The 21,888-nt window shown below is 32.8% G+C and overlaps 1 protein-coding gene across 1 annotated transcript; it reads right to left on the minus strand.

The window, feature by feature from the left end:
• Nucleotides 1-3,078: 3,078 nt before the first annotated feature.
• LOC106778736 lies at nt 3,079-21,321 on the minus strand. The gene is made up of 3 exons (XM_014666723.2): nt 20,954-21,321; nt 11,707-11,760; nt 3,079-3,515 (listed from the first exon to the last, which is right to left on the minus strand). The coding sequence occupies exons 1-3, from the start codon at nt 21,227-21,229 to the stop codon at nt 3,282-3,284; spliced, it is 564 nt and encodes a 187-aa protein (XP_014522209.1). The 5' UTR covers nt 21,230-21,321; the 3' UTR covers nt 3,079-3,281.
• Between the last annotated feature and the right edge of the window lie 567 nt (nt 21,322-21,888).

The following is a 21,888-nucleotide window of genomic DNA, read 5'->3' on the forward strand; positions in this document are numbered from 1 at the left end:
TCATAAAAAAACATTACGGTGCTTAGGAGCTAGGCAGAAGCCGCCACTCTCCAAGCATGAAGCACATTTCAACTTCTCTTTAGAACACACGGTCTGCTGCAATGTAGGGTACAATAGGTTTTTTGTTTTTTTTTTTTTATTTTGAAGCTTGAACCAAGAATTGGAATTTTTACATTCAATTCGAAAGAACACATGGGTGTCACGGCTTGCTGATTCAATTACTTGGAGGAAGATTGAATTTTTCATTTGCTGGAGAGAAAACGTTGGTTAACATTGGCTCATGCACTTTTTTTTATTGAAGTTTTATTGCAGCACTTTTTTTTTTTTTGCATTTAATGTCTTGATTCCAGCCAAGTATCGTCCAGCACATGCTTGGAACATTTCTTCTCAATTTCTATTAGAAAGCGGTGATTACTTGGGAGAAGCAAAGTGCACACGGTGTGATCCATTTTAGGAGGAACTTTTGGCTTTCGGAAGAAGATGCGCACATGGTGATTTTTATTTGGAGAAGACGTGTGAGAATTCATTCCCATCCAGCGGAGGAAAAAAAAAGGTTTTTCAATTTTAGGGAAGCACACAATTGATTTTTTTTTTTGAGAAGTTTCTTACTTTTTCTTCTAAAATGAAGTAGCTTAGTCCTAAATTTTATTTTCAATGTCATGCGTTATTTTTAATTTGTTGTTTGTTTTATGGATGAGTGTTGAAGCTGTTGAATTTGAGCATTTAACTTTTTAACTCAATTTTGCAATTTGCTAGCATTAAATAATATTTTACTTGATTTAACTTTAAGCTTGTACCGAGAATTTTAATGCATTAATGGAAGCACCTTGCTCATTTATCTTTCTTTATGGTTTGGGTTTTGTTTTTAAGTGTTGATTCAATGATGAGTAGCATTTTATTTTTGTAGTTTAAGTGTTGTGTTAGGATAACATGCCAAATGTTTCTTTATTATCTGCTGCATTTTAATTAGTTTACTGATCTTGTTTTAGAAATAGTTTAGTCTCAATGTAGAACCGTTCGGTCATCTGTAGGACCGTTCGGTCTTCATGTTTTGTCCATTTATTTTTTAATGTTTTCAATTATGTTTGGTTGTATTTAATTTCCAGTTTTAATTTAGTTCATTTCTAATCACAAAAACACTTTCAAACCCTCTCCTACTACGTGTTAGACCTAAGTCTCGAACCACATTTGGTCCTTGAGAGGCAACCTAGGAGTCACTTCCTCTATACTGCATTCTTTATGCACATCAAATTTGTATGGGGTGCGACACCCATCACTTTTGTACAAAAATTTATGAGTCCTACATCATATTTTTTTTATAAGACCATTAAGTATTTAATAATAGCTTGTAAAAAATACATAATACATATGTACAATAGTATTTAACAAATTTACTTATTGTAAGAATAATATATTGTGGTACAGTATTCTGGCTTATTTTGAGTGTGATAAATATAATGTATTATTTTTGTGTTGGTTCAATAGTATTTTGTGTAGATTTAATATGTAGGAAGAAACAAAAACAAAAAAAAAAAAATATTTTAAAAAAATGCCTACAATATATTATTTAACCAAAATCGAAGCCTAAAATTGTATTAAGTTTCGGTTCTAGTTATAATTGAAGCATAATACTCTCATTGTTTTAAAATATTATTTAATTTTAAGAGTATTGAACTTCGATTATGGTTATAATCAAAACCTAATATCCTTTCTAATTTAAAATATTATTTAATTTTAAGGATATTAGACTGGTATTTTTGTATTAATTGAAGCCTAATTGCATTAAACTTAAACACTTTTTTTATATCAGAAATGGTATTAGTGGTATTAGGCTTTAGTTATAATCATAACTGAACATAATAATCTTAAAATTAAATAATTTCTTTTTTTAAATTCGAAAGTGTTTATGCTTTGTTACCATAAGAACCAAAATGGAATCCACATATTATTTTAATTTTTATTATTTATTTATTGTTTTATGTTTTAGTTTTTGAAAAATTGAAGTATAATAAGGATCTTTTTGCCTTGGTGTATAATTGAAACTAAAAACTTGTCCATTTTTTATCTCATCTGAATATGTTTCAGTTCTATAACCGAAACACAATGTAAAAAAAAATAAAAAAATTCACCCGTGACCACATATATTATTTGTGATATTATTATGTTTCATATTAAGTGAAAAAAAAAGGAAACAAATTTTCCATAAAAGGATGCATGCAAGCAAAATATTCTAATATTACAAATTAAGATTGAAATATTATAATATCATAATTACAATAAAGATATTTTGAGAAGATTGCTCTCGAAAATTGAACACAAATATAAACATGACAAGGACCAAATACAAAAGAAATTTATAGACAGTAACTATATGATAAAGCTTATCAAGTTTACATTATGTGTGCGTAATTGTTTTTATTAGTGAGAGAGAAAAATTGTTATATTTTACACTCTATGTTGTAAAACCATTTTAATGAAGTCTTATTATGTATTATCTTTACGAGTGTTATTCCTTAGATTCATACATTGTTTCTTTAATAGCCAAAAGTGGCAACGAAATATACTTGGAGTTCTTACTCTTAGAAAAGATTAAGAAGGATAATGTGAGTAATGTGTACTCATTTTATAATCATTATTTGATTATTAAAGATCCCTCAAAATGTGTTTTAAACAATTGTCTCTAATAACTTAGTTTGAGTGAATCATTCTAAAGTCATTTTTACCTTCTTTATTAAATAGTTTAGTGTTTTACTTGCCCTTTACAGTCTATTTGTTTCTTCAAAACTTATCATGTAGATTTTGTTCTTTAATTTAGATTGGATTTCCTTTCTTTTGTGAAATTAGTTAGCATTCCATCAATAAATTTAATTTATCCTTACATTTTTTTTTTTGGAAAAACAATTAAAAATGGTTTAGTGTAATTTAGAATAATTCAAACAATAGTTTAGCTTTAAAGATTTTAAAAGAATTCAGTGCATATAAAAATATTTAATTAAACCATAAAAACAATTTGATTAAATTCAAAGGAAATATATTTGAAGTTTGAAACAAATTTTATAGTTAGGTTCAATCCAAAAATTATTTTTTCAACCCTACTTTTCATATATGTAATGTGTGAAGTACAAAATAAAATTGAAGTTCAATCCAAACTATTGTTTATCAATTCAAACTAGTGAGGCAGCCCAATATTGGGGAAATAAATTAAAATAATTCAAACTTCAAGTCAATTTTTTATTCAAAAGCAAAAACCTCACAATAATAAAAAAAACAAAACACAACATTTACAATTTGGCAATTTCAATTGACTTTTGAAGTGCTTGAAGAAGGCTCCTCATAATTCTAGGCTCACCAGGTGGTACCTTATCTTTTAAGGGACCTTTTCTAATGGCACGAAACATTGGAGCAGAATTTTGATTCGGTGGAGAAACCAAACAATCAATATACACAAGAACTTCAGTTTTTCCATCCTCAATACTGATAAAACCCAACCTAGCTCCACCGGCTATTTTATCCACCTGTATATTAAAAATGAGGACTATTAAATACTACGATAGCAATTGAACCACTTATCATAATCACTCAAAAAACACAAAGATGTAACAATCTAGATATATAGTACTGTTTACAAGCTGGGACAACCAAATTAAAAACAATAGGGTAATAACTAACATTATTTGTGTGAAGAAAGTAATTACATTAATTCTTAAATTTTCCCAAAATAGTTGTAGTTATCAATGTCATTCCACAATTGTCTTGTCAAGACAAGTTCGTTCAAGATAAACTAGAATCATCTAAAACATTTGTTTAAAACATTTATCATTTTGAAATTTATCAAACAACATTGAACGAAATAATCTTGAATAATCAAATATGTACAAATATAAAAGAGCATAAACACAAAGAATAAGAAAACAAAAAAAATACCCAATGTCACAAAGAAAATCTAAAACAACATAGGAGCATAACAGAAGTTCACACACTAACCTAAAAACATATAAAAAGTACAAGTAACATCAATTAAAACTGACAAATAGCCTAGAAACCTCCTCACTTTCTCGAGTAACTTACATACCTCCATTTCCTCTTTCCCTCTCTCTCTCCAAATCAAAGATAATCAATCACCTATCTTCAATCTATTAAGAACACTTCCACATTTATCAAAATATGAAACCATGGTAACAGGATAAAGAACCGACATCTCTCTTGACGAAGTGCTAAGAATTGCTAATGCACTCGTAGTGTAAGTGTGCCTGATGAAGCACACAAATATATTCATCTGGAGGATATGATAACCCTAAGAGAACTTTAGTTGCTAGGTCATGGCATCTCATTAAAGATCAATCTATGCAGAATCAAGAACTTCTTCTCTTGGAATGAACCAATTCTACCTAAGCTAGTGAGTAGATTTATGGAAAAATACTTTTGCGTAGACTACCTAAGTCAAGTATCCACCTACTTTATCAAATACAAGTCAAAAGTAGACGTTGGAGACAAATAAGATATTCACGGAATGATCTTCTCATCAAAATTTGTGCCAAAGATATTCTCTACATTTGATAAATCACCAAAAAGTAATTATGCTCTGATATGTAGACCTCAACCTACGATAAAGGCTACAAAGAGCTAAAAGTAAAGACAAACATCATCTAACGGCTAAATTGTCAAAAGGCTTGTAAATAAAAGATCTCTGTACAAGAAGAGCAAGAGATGGAAACTTAAGGAATATAAAGAAAAATCATCCTCATAAAAAGATCAAGAATTCTCTCTGAACTATTTAGAGTTAGACCTTCTTTGTGTAAGAAGAGAAAGAAAGAAAAACTTAAAGGGAAGAAGAAATACTCTCAAGCTTCATTGACATATAAGCTTACTGTTGTAATTTGACAGAAGAGATAAGAGCTCAGTGAGTCTATTAGATTGAATTTTATTGTATATATATCCTCTATGCGAAAGTTATTGTCTAAGGACTTGTAGTAAATACTTTTTATTGTAAGTTCTGAAGAGAATTCAAACACTTTACATTTAAGGAGTGATGAAGAATACTACACAACCAAGAGTGAGTAAAACTCAATTTTAGCCACAGTAATGTGCATTACTAGTTGACCTGGAAAACCGAGAGTAATGTTATTTAAACTCAACTAGACAACATATTGGGAAGATATATGGATTGTCTAGGGATACTATTAATGGTGAAGAATACTACACAACCAGGATCAGATGGTTACATGACTTTGAAAACCAGGAGTTGGTTAAAATCAACTAGACAATTTATGGGGAAGATACCGGGAATGTCTAGGGATACTAGGAATGGTGAACAATACTAAAAAACCAGGAGTAAGTGAAACTTAGTCAGAGTCACGATAGTAGAGGTTACTGGGTTGACAACAACAGCCAATAGTGGGTCAAACTCAACTAGACCATGTATAAGGAGGATACCGAGAGTGTCTAAGAATACCATAAGTAGCGAACAATACTACGCAACTTGGAATGGGTGATACTATATTCTAGTCACAATAATGTAAGTTATTGGGTTTGTCTAGCACAACTAGGAGTGGTAATAATACTCACATGTACTTTATTGAAAATCTAGTGGAACCATCTAAGTTATCTTAGAGGAGAACTAGACATAGCTTAGTTGAGTGAACCAATATAAAATGTTTATGTATCATTTCTTAGTTTTACAAACATATTATTTTCACAAACATACAGTAAGCAAATCACTAACATGCATGTTTATCAACGAACACAACTTCATCTAAGAGTTACTTCTCCTAAACACTACAAAGATTAGATAAACACTGATAACGGTGTAAAAACCGTTATTTTTATACTTGAAATTGATATCAAAACACACCCTTTATGACCTAGAATGAGCTTAAAATCATGCAAAACATGTAACTTAGGTTACAAGAGAGTCAAAGGTGGTTTTAGAGATATTATGCTTGGTTTTACATTGTTTTGACAAAAATTAATGAGAATTGAAGGATGGAAAGTGAAGTAGGGAGGAGTTGGACTTAAGAAAGGATGAAGAAAGGTGCAAAAGAAGAATCGCACCCACCGCTTAGCGCCAATCTCAGCGATGAGCGCCAGCCTCGTGGAAGGAGCTACTCTCAAACGCTTGAGCGCCAAAATCTACCGCTGAGTGCTGAGATCTTCAATTCAATACGGCAGGACGTCTGGGCGTCAATGTTGAGCGATCCAGGGGAATGTCGCACCTACCATTGAGCTGTGAAATCAGCGCTGAGCGCTGGAGTTGGGCTTGGGCCAAAATTCTGTAAATTTCCATAGCTTATAAATAGACCCTCAGAATTATTCTAGGGTAATCTTTGGAAGAGAAAGATGACAAAACACCTTCTACACTCCTTGGAGGCGGATTTTGGATGTTAAGGCTCTAATTCACCAATTCTAGGTTTTATTCTTTCATTCTTTCCATTCAATTCATATAGTTTCATCATGACAATGGTGAACTAAACCCTTTGTTGTTGGGGAACAATGTAATCATTTTGAAACTTTCTTATATTGAAATTCTTATTTTATTCATATACTTGTATTATCAATAGTTTGGGTTTTCTTCTCTGTACTTTAAAGCTTGCATTGTTTAACTCATTCAGTGTCATGATCTTAGATTTTGTCGATACGGGGATGTACGGGGAAATCTAGAACTGAGAAGAATTCTCTTGATTATAAAATATTACTTAGAGATAGGAATAGGACAGTCAATTACTTTAAGCTTATGTTATTAATGCATTAGTAACTACTAGGGAGACTAGAGATAGTTTACTAGTAATTGTGGTAATAGGCTTTTTTCGCTGAGAGATTGGGTTTAGAGTAAATTAGAAAGTTGCATGAATATAGATAATAAAGTCAAATTTAATAAGAATAGTAGATATAAAAGAGTGGATTAGGATGAAACCGTAAACCCTAGTGATAACGGTTTAAAACACCATTATTTGTGACATGATTTTGAGCCAAAAAGCACCCTATTTCACTTAGAAGCTTGCTTGGACTCATCCTTTTTGAATAAATTGTGTGAACAAGAGAGTTGAGGTTGATTTCATTGATTCTATCACAAATTCCCCTTGTTTTGACAGAGATTGAAGTAATACTGGAAGAAGGAGCTTAGAAGGGGTCAAAATGGCACCAGAAGGAGGGAAAACCCATATACTCTCAATTCATGCTTGGGCGAGCTCCTTGCGACGCTTGAGCGTGAATTCACGTGGACCAGGCCCTGTTTTTGCTCTAATTTTATTCTTTTGGACCGAGCCTCATTCTGGAGCACTTCTGACACTATTTGAAGGACCCTGGGGTCTAGGTTTTGCATCCCTGGCAAAGAAGAGCATAACAATACACTCTTAGCCAATTCTTAGTTTTTCATTCTCTTTCTTTCTTCCATTGTTCATAGAGTTCCCTTGTGTCTATGGGGAACTAACTTCTATTTGTTGTTGGGGAATGATGTAACCTTGTAAACTCTCATGTATTTGAATTGATTCTTAATTTCATATGTTTTTTCATTAATTGTTAGAGTAATTCATCTATTTTTATTCTTGCTTATACAATAGCATGATCAATGAGTTGCATGAGTGCCGGGAGGTTCCTTTCGATTCAGGTTCTTGTTGAATTACTCCTAAGGGTTATATTTCTCAAGGATGAGGGTATGAGTCTTAGTCGTCTTAACCTCTTGATCTTCATATCTTTTTACCAGAAATGTTAGGAATTGTATGCACTGGTAATTAAGGACAGACTTATTTACCGAGGGATCGGGTTTAAGTGATTTAGTGAGGGACGTTGGAATTAATGCATAAAGAAGAATTCTTATATACATGAGAGGGAACTTGGTCAAATCAAACCCCAACCCACATATCATCTCATATAAATCAACCTCCATTCATCTCTGTGTTCCTTTGTTAGTTGATGAGTCGATATTTTATTAACTGCACTTAGTTTATTGTACCGAATTTAATCAAGGAATTGTGTTTAGTTGTCCGGTATTTTCCCATTTTTGCTAATTGTGCTTAATTTGACCGGAAATTCTAATTTTAATTAATTTGAATTTTCTGAGCTAATTATTTGCATTATTATTTTCAGAGAAAATTTTTGAAATACAAATTGGGACATTTGGAATGAAATCAATTCATTCAAGACTCTCCATAAAGACAATTTAGAATTAATTAAATTTTAATTTAGTAGATTGGGCTTTTTAAACCAAGTTTTGTAATTTTGGGCCAATTTTTGGTAGTGTATACTAAGCCCAATTGTAGAGTAGGATGACTTGGCACCTAGGTTTTTTTTTTACGGTGGACCTAGGGATTCCAACATTCCCTTTCAGTCGTCATTCTCTAGGAGCTTGCTGCTGGAACTTTGTTTTTGAGAGACTACTCTTTGAATCATGTTTGAACTCTTAGATTGTGGTTGAATGAAATTTATGCATGCTGTCACGGGTTGATTTTATTTTGTTTGATCAGCACTTTTTTTTTCTTTAAAAGCACAAAGTTGTCATTCATTTTGGTGTAGAGAGGTTGAAACGCTGATTCAATTCCTTTTCTTCCAGCAGCGTAATTTAGCTTCCTTTGGGAATGAAAAATGCGAACAAGTGGTAGATGGGTGATTGGATAGGACACTGGCAGCAGTAGGGCAGCAGTTGAAACGCTGATTCAATTCCTTTTCTTCTTTTCTTTTTATTTATTTGATGCATATTAGATGGGATTAGGAGTAGGTGTTCGGTTTGGATTTCCATAATTATTGGAAGAGGCTGTCACACTTGAATTAAATAGTTTGCTTTTAAAATGAAGAGAAGCAGCACGTGGAAGGAGATTTCATTTTTCTTCGTTTAGATGCCACGGTCTGATGCTTTTGGCTGATAAAAAATTTCAGAAGCATATCTTTTCGTTTCCTTGATAATGGTGCAGTGAATTTAGTTTTTGGAAGAAGCTATGCACAATTCATGTATTTTTCTTTTAAAAGAAAAGATTAAGTGGTGGTGTTTCTTTTTCTTTGCTACTGCAGGCGGTGCAAGCATGAGTTGCTAATTTGTTTTAATTAATTGCAAGCTAGTTTTAACTTTTAAAGTAACTCACGGATGCCACGGAATAGGAGCAATGTCACGGCCTGGCTGGATTTTTAGTTCATATCCAAATTGTTTTTATATAATTGTAGGCGGTGATTCTGTAGGAGTTGCACATTGATGGGGTGCTGATATCAATGTGCATTTTACTTTATTTTGCCATTTTCCATTTGCCAATTAGTTACACATTTTTTCTTTTTTTTAGCACCTCTACCGTGATGACGACTATTTTGTATTTGTTTTCTTTTACTTTAATGTTGTCTAGTATTTTTGGTAGTCTTAATTTAATTGTGATGTTAGCTTAGGTTAGTTGGTTGGTCATTAATAAAGTTACTTTGTTTCCATGAGATTCTTGCACTTTAATTGTCATACTGCTACTCTGATCTGCTCAATATTTAATCTGTTGTCTGCCTGCGATTAGGTATACGCTTAGTTGCCTAGTCGGTGTTTAATCTTCGCTTAGTTGATTAGACTGTATGGCGGATGACTGATTAAATTTGTGCATTGCATTCGCTAAGCCTGTAATTTTGAAGACCGAATTAGCCTTCGCTTAGTTGGTTGATTCGTGTCGGATTTGGATTAGAGTAGTGTGTACTTGTCGTTAATCTGTGATTGGAAGCATAGTGATTGAGTTAATGACCAACCATTTTTATTCTGCATTTGATTCCGTTTTGCATTTTTGTTGCATCTGTGTTTTAATTTAGTTTATCCACATTCACAATCCTTTCACAACCCCTCCCCACTGCGTGTCTGACCTAATTCTCGAACCACATTTGGTCCTTGAGAGACGACCTAGGAGTCATTTCCTAGTTATACTGCATTTCTCATATGCAATCAAATTTGTATGGGTTGCGACAACCCATCACCAGTGATCACTTTTATTTTGCAATCAAAACCATTGATCTCTTTTATTTTTAAGTCTTAATTAATCTTGTTTTCACACAACTGTTCAGCGTCGAGAGTCCTCTAGGATACGATACTTGGTCTTACCATTTTATATTACTTGTGCGACTCGGTACACTTGCCGATTTGCCCCAACAAGTTTTTGGCGTCGTTGCCGGGGACTCACGGTTTACGCTATGCTTTTTGTGTGAGTCTAGATTAATTTCGACTTTATTTTATTTTTATTTTTATTTTTCCATTTTTATCTTTTCAATCCCTAATTTCTATTTTTATTTTTATTTTTTTACTAACAATCTATCTAGGATTTTTGTGCAGGATGCAGGTTGTTCTAGATAATTTCAACAACTGGTGGGGATCTCACTCAAGCATGAAGCAAAGCAATAATAGTACAAAGCTTGAAAGGGAAAAGAAAGAAAGAAAGCAAGTGAAAAGCAATGGCAAAAGAAAAGTGAGAAAAGAAAATTCAAAAGAAAAGTGAGAAAAGAAAATTCAAAGGAAAAAAAAGAGCTCACTGAAAGGGAAAACTGGGAAAAAGAAAGAGAGTTGATCTTAACTCAAGGAACTTTGCTAACTAGAAAAACCAATTTCCTTCTTACCCAAGCCAAGTTACAAGCCATGAAAAACCCTTGTGATGATAATCTGCTTGTGAGAATGTTTGAATATGGAGATGAGATATATATGAAAAAAGGACCATGTCTTCTAGTTGTTGATGAGAACTTACCTTGTCATAAGAGAGTGCTTAATCCTATGGGTGGATAGAACTTTTGTGCAAAGTGTAAGACTAGTCTCATGGGTGGGTAGAACTTGTGTACAAGGTGCAACATACAAATCTACCACGAAAGTCATATGACAGTTGCAAAATCTCTAAATCAAATTCAATACCCTTAACCTTTTGGGAAGTAAATCATGTTATCATATAAAAATACATGTTGGTGATTGGTATGCATGGTTGTCTACTTAAATTTATGGTTGTTTTTATATTATATGTTCATTGTTTTTCTATTAGCCTACCCTATGTATTTTGTTTGTGTGATTTCTATTCTGGTCATGTGTGACACACGAAACCAAAAAATAATTTAGCTGATGGTGCACAACAACAAATGTATGGTGATGCTACTTTATAGTATTCAGGATTTTGTATACATATATTCTTTTTTTTAAAACTTTATACTTCTCTAGATGAAATTTTGTATATTTGTAAATTTATTTTGGAAAACCCATTTCTTTTTAAGGAATATAAATATTCTTATATACATACAAAATTTTCTATGCTTGTGTGATACTATATATGAAAATAGGGGTAGATGATGCATCATATTTTGTGTAATTTGATGATTTGCTGAATAAAGTTTAATAGAGTATTAACTAGAGACATAATATAGGTAATGTAATATTGAAAGCAGGATGTTACACCTGACATCATGTTGAACATAAAATCTTAAGGTTAAATATTTACAACTCTTTCTTTTTCTTATATGTCACACTCTTTTTTTTTATCCCATGTGTGACTTTTAACTTATATTGTTAAGGGAGATACACATTTAGTTATGAGATTATAAACAACTCATAAACATGATCAATGTATATATGTGTGTGCACGTAGAAATATTCTTGTTCTAATTTTTGTTTAACAAGTGTGTGGAAATTTATTTAAAACGAGAATTTATCTTTCACAACAGTTCTGTAAAGAAATTATGATTTTAAAATAGGCTAATAATAAAATACATTAAAAAAGAGCATAATACCTTGAGAGGCACAGGAAGAGGCAAATTGGCTCCTTGGCAAAGGCTATTTGCCCACTGTCAGAACACAACCACAAGTCAAAAAAAAAAAAAAAANAAAAAAAACAATAAACAAAAAAAAAACAAACGATACCCTACTTTCGTAACAAATTAAACAAAAGAATAAGTTTCAATAATAACTCCATTAAGTGACTAATGTGATGCTTCACTAATATTCACTTAAATTAATTAAAAGTTTAAATTATTTCTTACAAAAGAAAATAAGACTAATTTATTATACACAAAAATGCATCAGACTAGTTTATATCCTTTTATGTCGTAAAAATCTTTAAATTCATCTATATAATCATTTGTTCATATTACGTGGCATACTTATAAATATAAATCTATCTATCTATCTCTCTGTATCTCTCTCTATATATATACACTAAAAAATATTTAAGAAAAGTTCAATTTTAATAATTTTCTATTAATGTTCACTTTTATGTACAAAGTTATAAAACTTCGTATAACAATGTCACACTAAAACAACATTAAGTTAATGTTTGATTGATAGTGTTTTGAAAATTTAAAGCAACTATACAATGACATTTGATTAAAAATTGTTGTTAAAACCAAGTATTCAAAATTCAATCATTATAACACATTTAGGGCATATTTGATTGCACATATTTAGTTTGATGTTTTTAATTAAATATATTTCATTTCGTATAACGTGAACACTAATACGAAATGTCATAAAAATCAATGTGTAAATGTGACCAAATTTATATGGAATATAAGCAACACTAGTGGAAAAACGTTGTTTAATGTCAGTTATTTTGGACTTTTAACGTCTCCTTCACAATCGACGTCAATACCGGTGACGTTAATGGGACATCGAACATCCATAACAGATGTCAGTTAGTGTCATGTCCGACGTCACTAAACGTCGGTGCAGGCGTAATCCGACGACTAAAGACAATATATAGACGTCGGAGGAGGCAATAACCAACGTCTAAGAGCACATAAAGACTTTGAACATGTCACTAACTACCGTCTAATGTCATTATAGACGTCGGTGTATGCATTAACCGACATCTAATATAGTCGTTGTGTTTTAGTGCAGTTTTGTTCCTGTCTTTGGATAGCCCAGTAGCACACTCTTTTTTTGCTAGTTTCCCCCGAAAAAAAGCTTGCGTCTTTTGAATTTCTCATGACATTTCAACCCAAAACCGAACCTAGGTCTTTGCTTAGTTCCATTTTCAACCGCAAGAGGGAAAAATTACGGTGAAATGATAACTAGGCAACGACCCAGGGTCGTTTCTGGGTCGAAACACCACGAGAAATCCAAATGACACCACTTTTTCTGGGAGGCAGCTAGCAAAGGAAGAATGTGGTACTGCGTTACCCCAAGAGAGGAACAAAACTGCACTAAAACACAACACAAGGAAAACAAATTTTAATCAGTTGAACCAGAAGATAATCGATGAAAGACTGAACAAAGTTTAAACTGTAACCATAAAAAACACGCACCTGGGATGCAATGCCGCAAGAGAGAAAAAAGAGAGGAGGAAGACGATGATGTTATCAGAAACAATAATGCAATGCCGCAAGAGAGAAAAAGGAGAGGAGCCGCAAGAGAGAAAAAGGAGAGGAGGAAGACGATGATATCAGAAACTGCAATGCCGCGAAGAGTCTGCGGTTTATTTAAAATGAAATGGAGCGTCGGTTGCTCGCGAAACCGACGTCTATAGTCACCTAGATGTCAGTTATCTAACTAATTTGACGTCTAAGATAACATTTAAACTGACTTTTTGAATGCCCATTAGACGTCGGACTCCAGGGGAGCAGACGTCTCGGGCGCTGAACCGATTGACGTTTCATTTCCTACATCAGGGAAGTAGACGACAGTTGTGAAGGGGAGCCGACGTCTATAATAATATAGACGTCGGGGCTTTGCTATCAGACGTCGAAGTGCCTCGGAGTTTGGTGAACATAATTAATTACAAGCACATAGACGTCGCACACCAAAAAATTCGACGTCTATTTTGCAGAAATTTTTGTCTTCCCGCCTTCCGGACAGGCCATAGACGTCGGTTTTTGACTACTTGACGTCTAAGCGCCTGGGAATCAGGTGACGAGCATTAATTGCAGCCAAGTAGACGTCGGCCCCCCATCACAACCGACGCCAATGGCACATGAAAAGACTGTCTTCTCGCCTACCTCATTACATTGGACGTCGGTTTAAGGCACAACAGACGTGTACTATATAATCGTCATCGCTTTCCCTTGAAACTGACGTCTAGGTTATCAACTTATTTACGGTAATGCTACCGTCCACTCATATACGTCAGGCTACCCTCTAACTGACGTCTTATGGGTGACGTTAAACGCCGTGTTTCCACTAGTACAATTTGATTAATATTTACATATTAATCAACTATAAAAAGTGAAAGTGAATTTTCTTTATTGAGATAAGGGCATACTTTTAATTATAAAAGTAAGATTTACATGGAATGGATCAATAGATCATTTATTCAAAAACATAATGTCAATGAAAATTATGAAACATAATTAAGTGTTGGTAATAGAGTTGTTATAGTAAAAATTAAGTTTCCTTGTATTGATTATTTTAATGGAGGAAGAAAACATGTTAACGAAATAAGGGAGTTGATGGATTTTGTAAAGTTATACAATTTCGAAATGGCATAGTGAATGCTAAGTGTATGCTAAGCTCAAGATTAGGTTTATTTCATTATGGATGACAAGGTAGAGGAATATTGATAAATGGAAATGATTCAAGATGTTGGAGACAAAAATTTTACAAAACCACATTTATACAACACTATGTATATATAATGATGTAGTGATTCCCTTGTATCCTGGATTAAGTAACGAAATCATAGAAGATGGCCTTGGTATGAAGGTTGTGTGGTATCTTCCAATCACTTTATGGGTTAAGAATTTGTTTTAGGAATCCAAATGATGCTAAAAGAATTAGATTGCATGTAAATGAGAGGAAAAAAAAAGAATATTTGTTCCTAACTTATCAACTTTTGCTTCACTTATGCACCCACTCTTCATCTACTAAACTTTTTAAAACTCTTAATGATAATATGTTCCTTTTAAGTTTCTATCATTAATAAAATCATGTTTTCGAGCTTCTAGAGTGTCTTATTATAATAGATGAAACAATAATGAAATTTAGATAAGAATGACAATATAGGACAGGCCATGACAAGCTCGTAAAAAAAAGTTTGCGACAAATTGAGTATTTTAGTCTACTAATCCACTTAGGCCTACTCTACATAACCCATAGCCCAAGCGAGCCAACGATGGATCAACCCACATTTGCCTCCATAACTCGCATTGACCTAAATCCTTAAAATTTGGAGACACCAACATAGCACATTGTGTGAGTTTCTTATAAGAAATTTGCTTATTAGTATTTCTTATTTAGATCATCCAAAAGCAACTTGTTTGTTCACGTTTGTTTTCTTGTTTTAGTCTAGTTCAAAGTCATTTTTATTTTCAACAAACTTGTACTTAAAAATTAAGAATTATAAAATTATAAATATTACTTATTTTAAGAAATAAACTTATAGAATATATTATTTTTACTAATCTAATTAAATAGAAATAAGGTTAAAATCTTCCATGTTGGTATTTTACATACTGATAGAAGGAAAAAAAATTACAAAACAAATAATTTATTTATGTTGACAATAGCCTACAAACACATAAGCCAAGCATTATGCGAGTTGGGTCAAAGAAATTAGCTTGCACTGCTTATGCGGGACGGGCCAATTAGGTTTGCTTTTTGCAAGCTGAATGCGGAACAAGCTAAAATAGGATGGGCCAGCACATATTATTATCCCTAAATTTAGAACAATCATTTGATTTGTTATTTTTGCTTTATATACTCATAAAATATATATAAAATAATAGTTTATATTTATTAATGTAACACTTAAATTTATTTTGTAAATAAGTTTCTTTTCATTTTTATTAAATGTCTTATTTTTAATATAGTTTACATAGATAAAATATTTTTTGGCATTAGTGCCAATATTCTTAAGTTTATCTTGTGTTAGTGACATAGTTTGTTTTACTTCTAACAACTTCTCCCTTTACTCCCCTATTCCATAGTAGTGACCCAACTACTTGCTCACATAAAGCTCCTCCTCTGACATCGCATTATTGCACAAGGATAGTTGCTCTCCGCCAAATGAGGTTGTAAAGATTGTATATTTGGCCATATTAAGAGTCTCCTCACTTTAGATATTGTTAGATATATTATCTTTATTTTATATTTATCTTTTATCTTTATTTAATTTATTATTATTTCTTATTTGTATTTTGAGTTTAGGCCATATTTCTTCTTTTATAAATAGAGAACCCTATGTGTGTATTTAACACAAGAGAGATTAATCTCACATATAGTTTTTCATTATATTCAATATGGTATTAGAGTCATGACTAGAGCCTATCCTAGCGATATTATTGTTCCACCTGTTGTCGGGCCGCTATCAGACCATCCAATTTCTACTATCACGCACGAGATGTCTATACCTCAACCTGAAGGGGGGGTGTTGGAAGTCCCACATCGACTAGAGATAAGGCCAATTAAGTGTATATAAGTGGGTGCAATCCTTACCCTACCAAGCCGATTATATTCAACGTGGTATCTAGAGCCTAAGGTTCTTTTGAAGAAAAAGTTTCTGGTGCCTCTACCACTACATCCGCCGCTGCTGGCGGAGGCGCCATCTACCGCTGCCGACGACGCCGTCGTCTACCGTTGTTGTCTACCGCTGCCATTACCGGAGTTTCAGTTTTGACTGGCAATCACACGGTTTTGATCGTCTCGGCCATGCGATCACCATGTCATCAATGACGCCTTTATTGGAGCTCCTACGCGCTCTCAACACCTTTAAGGTTGTGGATTTGCTCCATTTTTCGTCGTTCATGGTGACATGTCTAGTAGCAATTCAGAGCATCGAGGTTGCTTTTTTTCCTTTTTCAAGTGCCTTGATTGGATAAGTTTTTAATTTTATAGTTTCTCTCTCCTGTTCATCCATGGCTTCTTCCACTGCTGTCTCTTGTGTCCTCTCTTTTATCACAATTGTGTTTGACCCGTCCATATGTGTTTTTTTCTCCCATGAAAAAAAAATGGTTTTTTTAGTTTATTTATAGTCGTGGTGGCTCTCCAACAATTACATCTTTATTCCACTGGTGGCATTCCTCAAGGGCGATTTGCAAGAAAAGATTTACATGTACCAACCTCCCAAATTTATTGTTCATGAGGAGTCTTTTGGGTTGGTATTTCGTCTTCCATGTCCTCTTACAAATCATTAGCAATTTTGTGTCACTCGAGTGTAGAAATAGATATTTTCACTAAGTCTTGATGGATTATATTAGTAACAAGCTTGGTACATATGTGTACCAAGTTGAGGGAAGTGTTAGATATATTATCTTTATTTTATATTTATCTTTTATCTTTATCTTTTATTTTTAGTTAATTTGTTATTATTTTTTATTTGTATTTTAGGCTTAGCCCATATTTCTTCTCTTATAAATAAAGAACCCTACTTGCGTATTTAACACAAAAGGAAGATTAATCTCATATATAGTTTTTCAATATATATAATAGATCTAGTGCTTCTGAGGGTCGCCAAAACCACTTTCCTTCCTGTAATCACCGATTAAATGGTTCTAGCCACCAATGACCAACGTTGACATCATTTCCGTTCGGCAAGCAAGTTGAGCAGGTTTTCTTTGAAAGTACAAAAAGGGTTCCAAGTGAATGCATCTCTATATTTTTTTTCCTTTGATTTAGATATCCAATTGAATGAGAACCAGGTTTTCTATAGTTGGCCTGTGCATCAATCATTCATTGAACATTGCAAACACCAACAAAAACCAAACATTTCCAATTTTTAAACTTACATTCTTAATTTAATAGGGTTTTAGTGGAAAGCTGAAATCGGGGTTTTCATGTTATCTCAATGTGAATGAACAAATGGGATGATTACGACGTAGTTTTGATGCAAAATCATAACGACACCCCAATCTAGGCCCATACGCATCATCATCAAGCCCAACAAATATAGGGATTATATCTTATAGGGTTGACGTGTCTATATGACAATTGTATTCCTCTGTCCTAAAAGAATATTTCTATTAGAGGAGGCCAAGTATGATTACAAGACACGTGTATGCAAGACCTTATAAGAAAAAAAAATTGGAGTAACATAACACTTATTTGACATATTTAATAAAAGTAAAATAGTCTTAAAAATATTAAACTTTTATATAGTTTTTCAAAAAAAAAAAGTAAAAAAATAAAAAAAAATTATATTAAATGAATGTAAAAAAATTATATATATATCAAAATATATTTCTAGATAAAAAATAATAAATAAAAGACAGAAGAAAGTTTCCTTTTTGTTTATATAGTTTTCCCCTATTTTTTACATTAACATATCAATTTGGTTCTTTTATTGACCTACGTCCATGCCTCATAAACCAAAACATGATTTTGAGGAATCTTACAAGCTATCATAAAAGAATTAGCCAACCTCCAATCCCAATTTAATGTTATGCTGGCCACACACAAAATGCTTGTTACATGGCTCTCCAGCATACAATGGATACCCGTCATTCTGCTCCGGAAATCAAGTAGGAAACCCTCCTCCCTAATGTTGTCAATATCGTTCTTTCCACTACAACAACCAAACTATCACACACCCCATCCGAAACCATTTATTGACCAATCTACTACCCAAACATCCCTTAATATACACTCCAATTTACCTCCTCATAGTACAATCCCTTCACCAATATTTGCCACAACAATCATAACTATCACTATACCACCACTTCACCAAATATCCTTTTCTTCCTCTCCAAATCTTCATTTCCCCAAAATATAACTAACCTTTTTTGACAGCTTGAAACCTTTTTCATTGACTTTTTAAAGCATTCCAGTATTTTCAATTCTATCAGATTCCATCGGAAGCCTGCCTCAACATAGCAGCTTTCTATAAAAAAGGTGAAGCTCTCAACTGATTTAAGTGGATGTGCCACAACCATCATCCTTTTTATTGGATGTCCCTAGTCAGGCTCTTGAACTCCAATTTGGTTCTTCCACTTATAGAAATCACCAAACCGAGTTATTTAAGTTAAACCAACAAGACTCGGTCACAAACTATCAAAACGTCTTCGAAAAACTCTACAACTGGATTTTTAGCCTCATGCCTAAAAATGATGTTAAATTGCTTAATTTCAGGTCTTTTACCAAACATTTGTATTACAACCTACTTCCATAACATAAGCTTCAGGCCTTGCCAAACTAATTGAATCCAAAATCCAAGATGTCGAACCACGAAGATAGAGATTCCACACTTCCCTACCAAAACCTACCTCAACTTCAATTAACATCCTCATTAAAAAAAAAAAAAAAAAAGACTTACCTCAACTCAAGTTCAAAAACGTTGTGCGACTGGCTTTTGCTACAACTGTAATGAAAATTATTATTTTGGCTACAAGTGCACCAACTCTTGCTTTCTTTTATTATTAACTGACTATCATCTTACCCACAACACTAACCCTGCACTCGAAGAACCTTTTCACTTCCACTTGTCCATCCAAATTGTTTTCGGTCACTCTCAGAATAATCTCATCACTGAATGGCAACCACAGCCAACAAATCACGCCAACAACTATTCTTTTAACCCAAGCGATTACCACCCACTCGAGACCAATCCTCCAACGAAATCCCCAAAAGACTCGCACCATATACACTTGTTTCAATAGATTCACACCACTTAAGCATAATAGGAAAGAATTCTGCACACTTTCATTGCCCACAGAATAGGCTACCACATGTTCCACTCATTTATCCCCTCTGACCCCAGCTCCTTTTTCCACCAAAGAAACCACTTCCACGTATATGCTCAAGTCAGTCCACTAATCTCATAATTAATACCCTAACCCACCCAATTGCATGTATCTCAATTTGAACCTCAACCAAGCCAACCACCCACATAACCAACCCCGCAAATTGTTTGCTCTTCCAAAGTTAGCTATTCAAGCCCACATACACTCAAAACAAAAATTTCATCCAATCCTCTAATACAATCCAACCCACCATTTTAACATCAACCAACTCCCATTTTCTCATTACTACCCCACCTTTTATGCCAATCAACTACGCCCCAACTCAAACCTTGAGGACAAGGTTCTCTTCCCACCCCCTGGCATTGATAACAACACCTCATCATTACGTACAATAAATTTAAGAATTATATTTTTAGTGTTAACTGATTTATATGACAGTTATTTATGTTAGAGTAAGGAAAGTGTCATTATAAGACGTCTTTATAGTATATGCAAAGCCTTATGAAAGAAAAAAGTTTGTAAATAAAAGAGAGAAAATAAAGTTTTTTTTTTGTTTAGATAGTTTTTCTATTTGTTTAGCACATAAGGTTCACAAATTAACTTGCTCTACGCTCCCAAACCAAAAGCAAAATACTAGAAAAATATCTTGTTCCAACACTTACGATTCTGTAATTTCTACATATAACTTTTATTTCCGGTTTTCACAATGTAGTAGATATAAAGTCAGCAAACTTCGTATTAGGAATGATAAGAAAATGTGTTTGGATATTTCTAAGCGTAATATATATATATTTATATATATATATATATATATGTATGTATATATATATGTATGTATATATGTATGTATATGTATATATATATATATGTATATATATATATAAATATATATATATAAATATATATATATATATATATATATATATATATAAATTTCTTCCAGAGAAAAACATTATAAATTAAATAATTGTGATGCAATTTACCTAAATTCATCTTTTAGGAAGAATGATTTTATTTTTACTAATATTTTGTGAAATAATTTTATTTAAATAATGTTTTCAAAAGAAATTTCAATTTATGTTCTTATTTGAAATAATAATATTTAAATAATCTTACTTAAAAAGAAAAAATCCGTATATAATTCTTAAGGTCTCTGATCTATGAGCTTAGCGGACTAATGGTGAAATGAAATTAGTGAATATATTGCTTAGTTATATTTAGATATGTTATATTACAATAAATGCAATTAGCAGTTGGTCATTAATTAAAATCAGAATTTCTAAGAAATTTTATAAAATAATATAGAAGTACTTAATGTGTATTATATTTTATAGATTCAAATTAAAGAATTGCATAAATTGTTGGTTACCTGAAAGAGCAAGGAATCGAATCTCTGAAGGTCGGTGTCCAACGGCAGCTTCACAGTGCCTAGAGTGATTCCGTCGTCGGTGGGGCCGTCATTCCTGGCAGAGGCTTTGGGTAACAACGACGGCGTCGCCGCGAGACCAATGAGATTGCGAAGCTTCGAAAAGGAATCGCTGTTGTGGTGAATAGGTAGGAGAGTAGCGGAAGAGAGCGGAACGTGGAAATGAAATCCACTCACCCTTGGGTGTACATTCATCCTTATACTACCACATGCCATCATCGTGAGGCTTCTTTCTCACAGTTCACGCTAAAATGGAATCCGCGGATAGTTAGTTTGTGTGGTGCTGGAGGATAATGGTCCCCAATATTCATTTTCACCTCAAGTTTCAGTCATCACATTTAAAAAAATAAAGCAAATAAGACTATTTTAGTTTTTAAAAATTATAAATATCGGTTAGATTCAAAATTAATAGAGAAATAAAAGTTATATATTAATTTTTTGTGGAAATGTTACGTTGATAATGTAGCAACAACTAATTATAAAGAAAGGAAAATGTTTTGTGTTACTAAAGACTGATTTGAGACAGGGGATTTAAGTAAAAAAAGTTTCGTGAAATTGGAGTTATCTGAATTAAGATAAAGATTGTGAAGAATTGGAAAACATTTCACCAAGTGAGTGAAAAATTGAGATGAAAACTTATTAACGACAGTGAATGATTTGATGTTTTTAACATATTAAAATAATTATGGTTTAACTATAGATAAAAAATTATTTTAAATAAAATGTGTTTCAGTGTAAATTTTAGAGATATAGAGACTGATCTAGATGACGTGGATTTTTCGCTTTCAGACGCTTGGATTGACCGGATTGTTTGCTTTTCCTGGATCTTGATCGCTTGCTTTGTTTTAACCTTGACCGTCTGGTGATCTTCAAGCTTT

This window comes from Vigna radiata, unplaced genomic scaffold, assembly GCF_000741045.1.
Source record: "Vigna radiata var. radiata cultivar VC1973A unplaced genomic scaffold, Vradiata_ver6 scaffold_439, whole genome shotgun sequence".
NCBI lineage: Eukaryota > Viridiplantae > Streptophyta > Magnoliopsida > Fabales > Fabaceae > Vigna > Vigna radiata.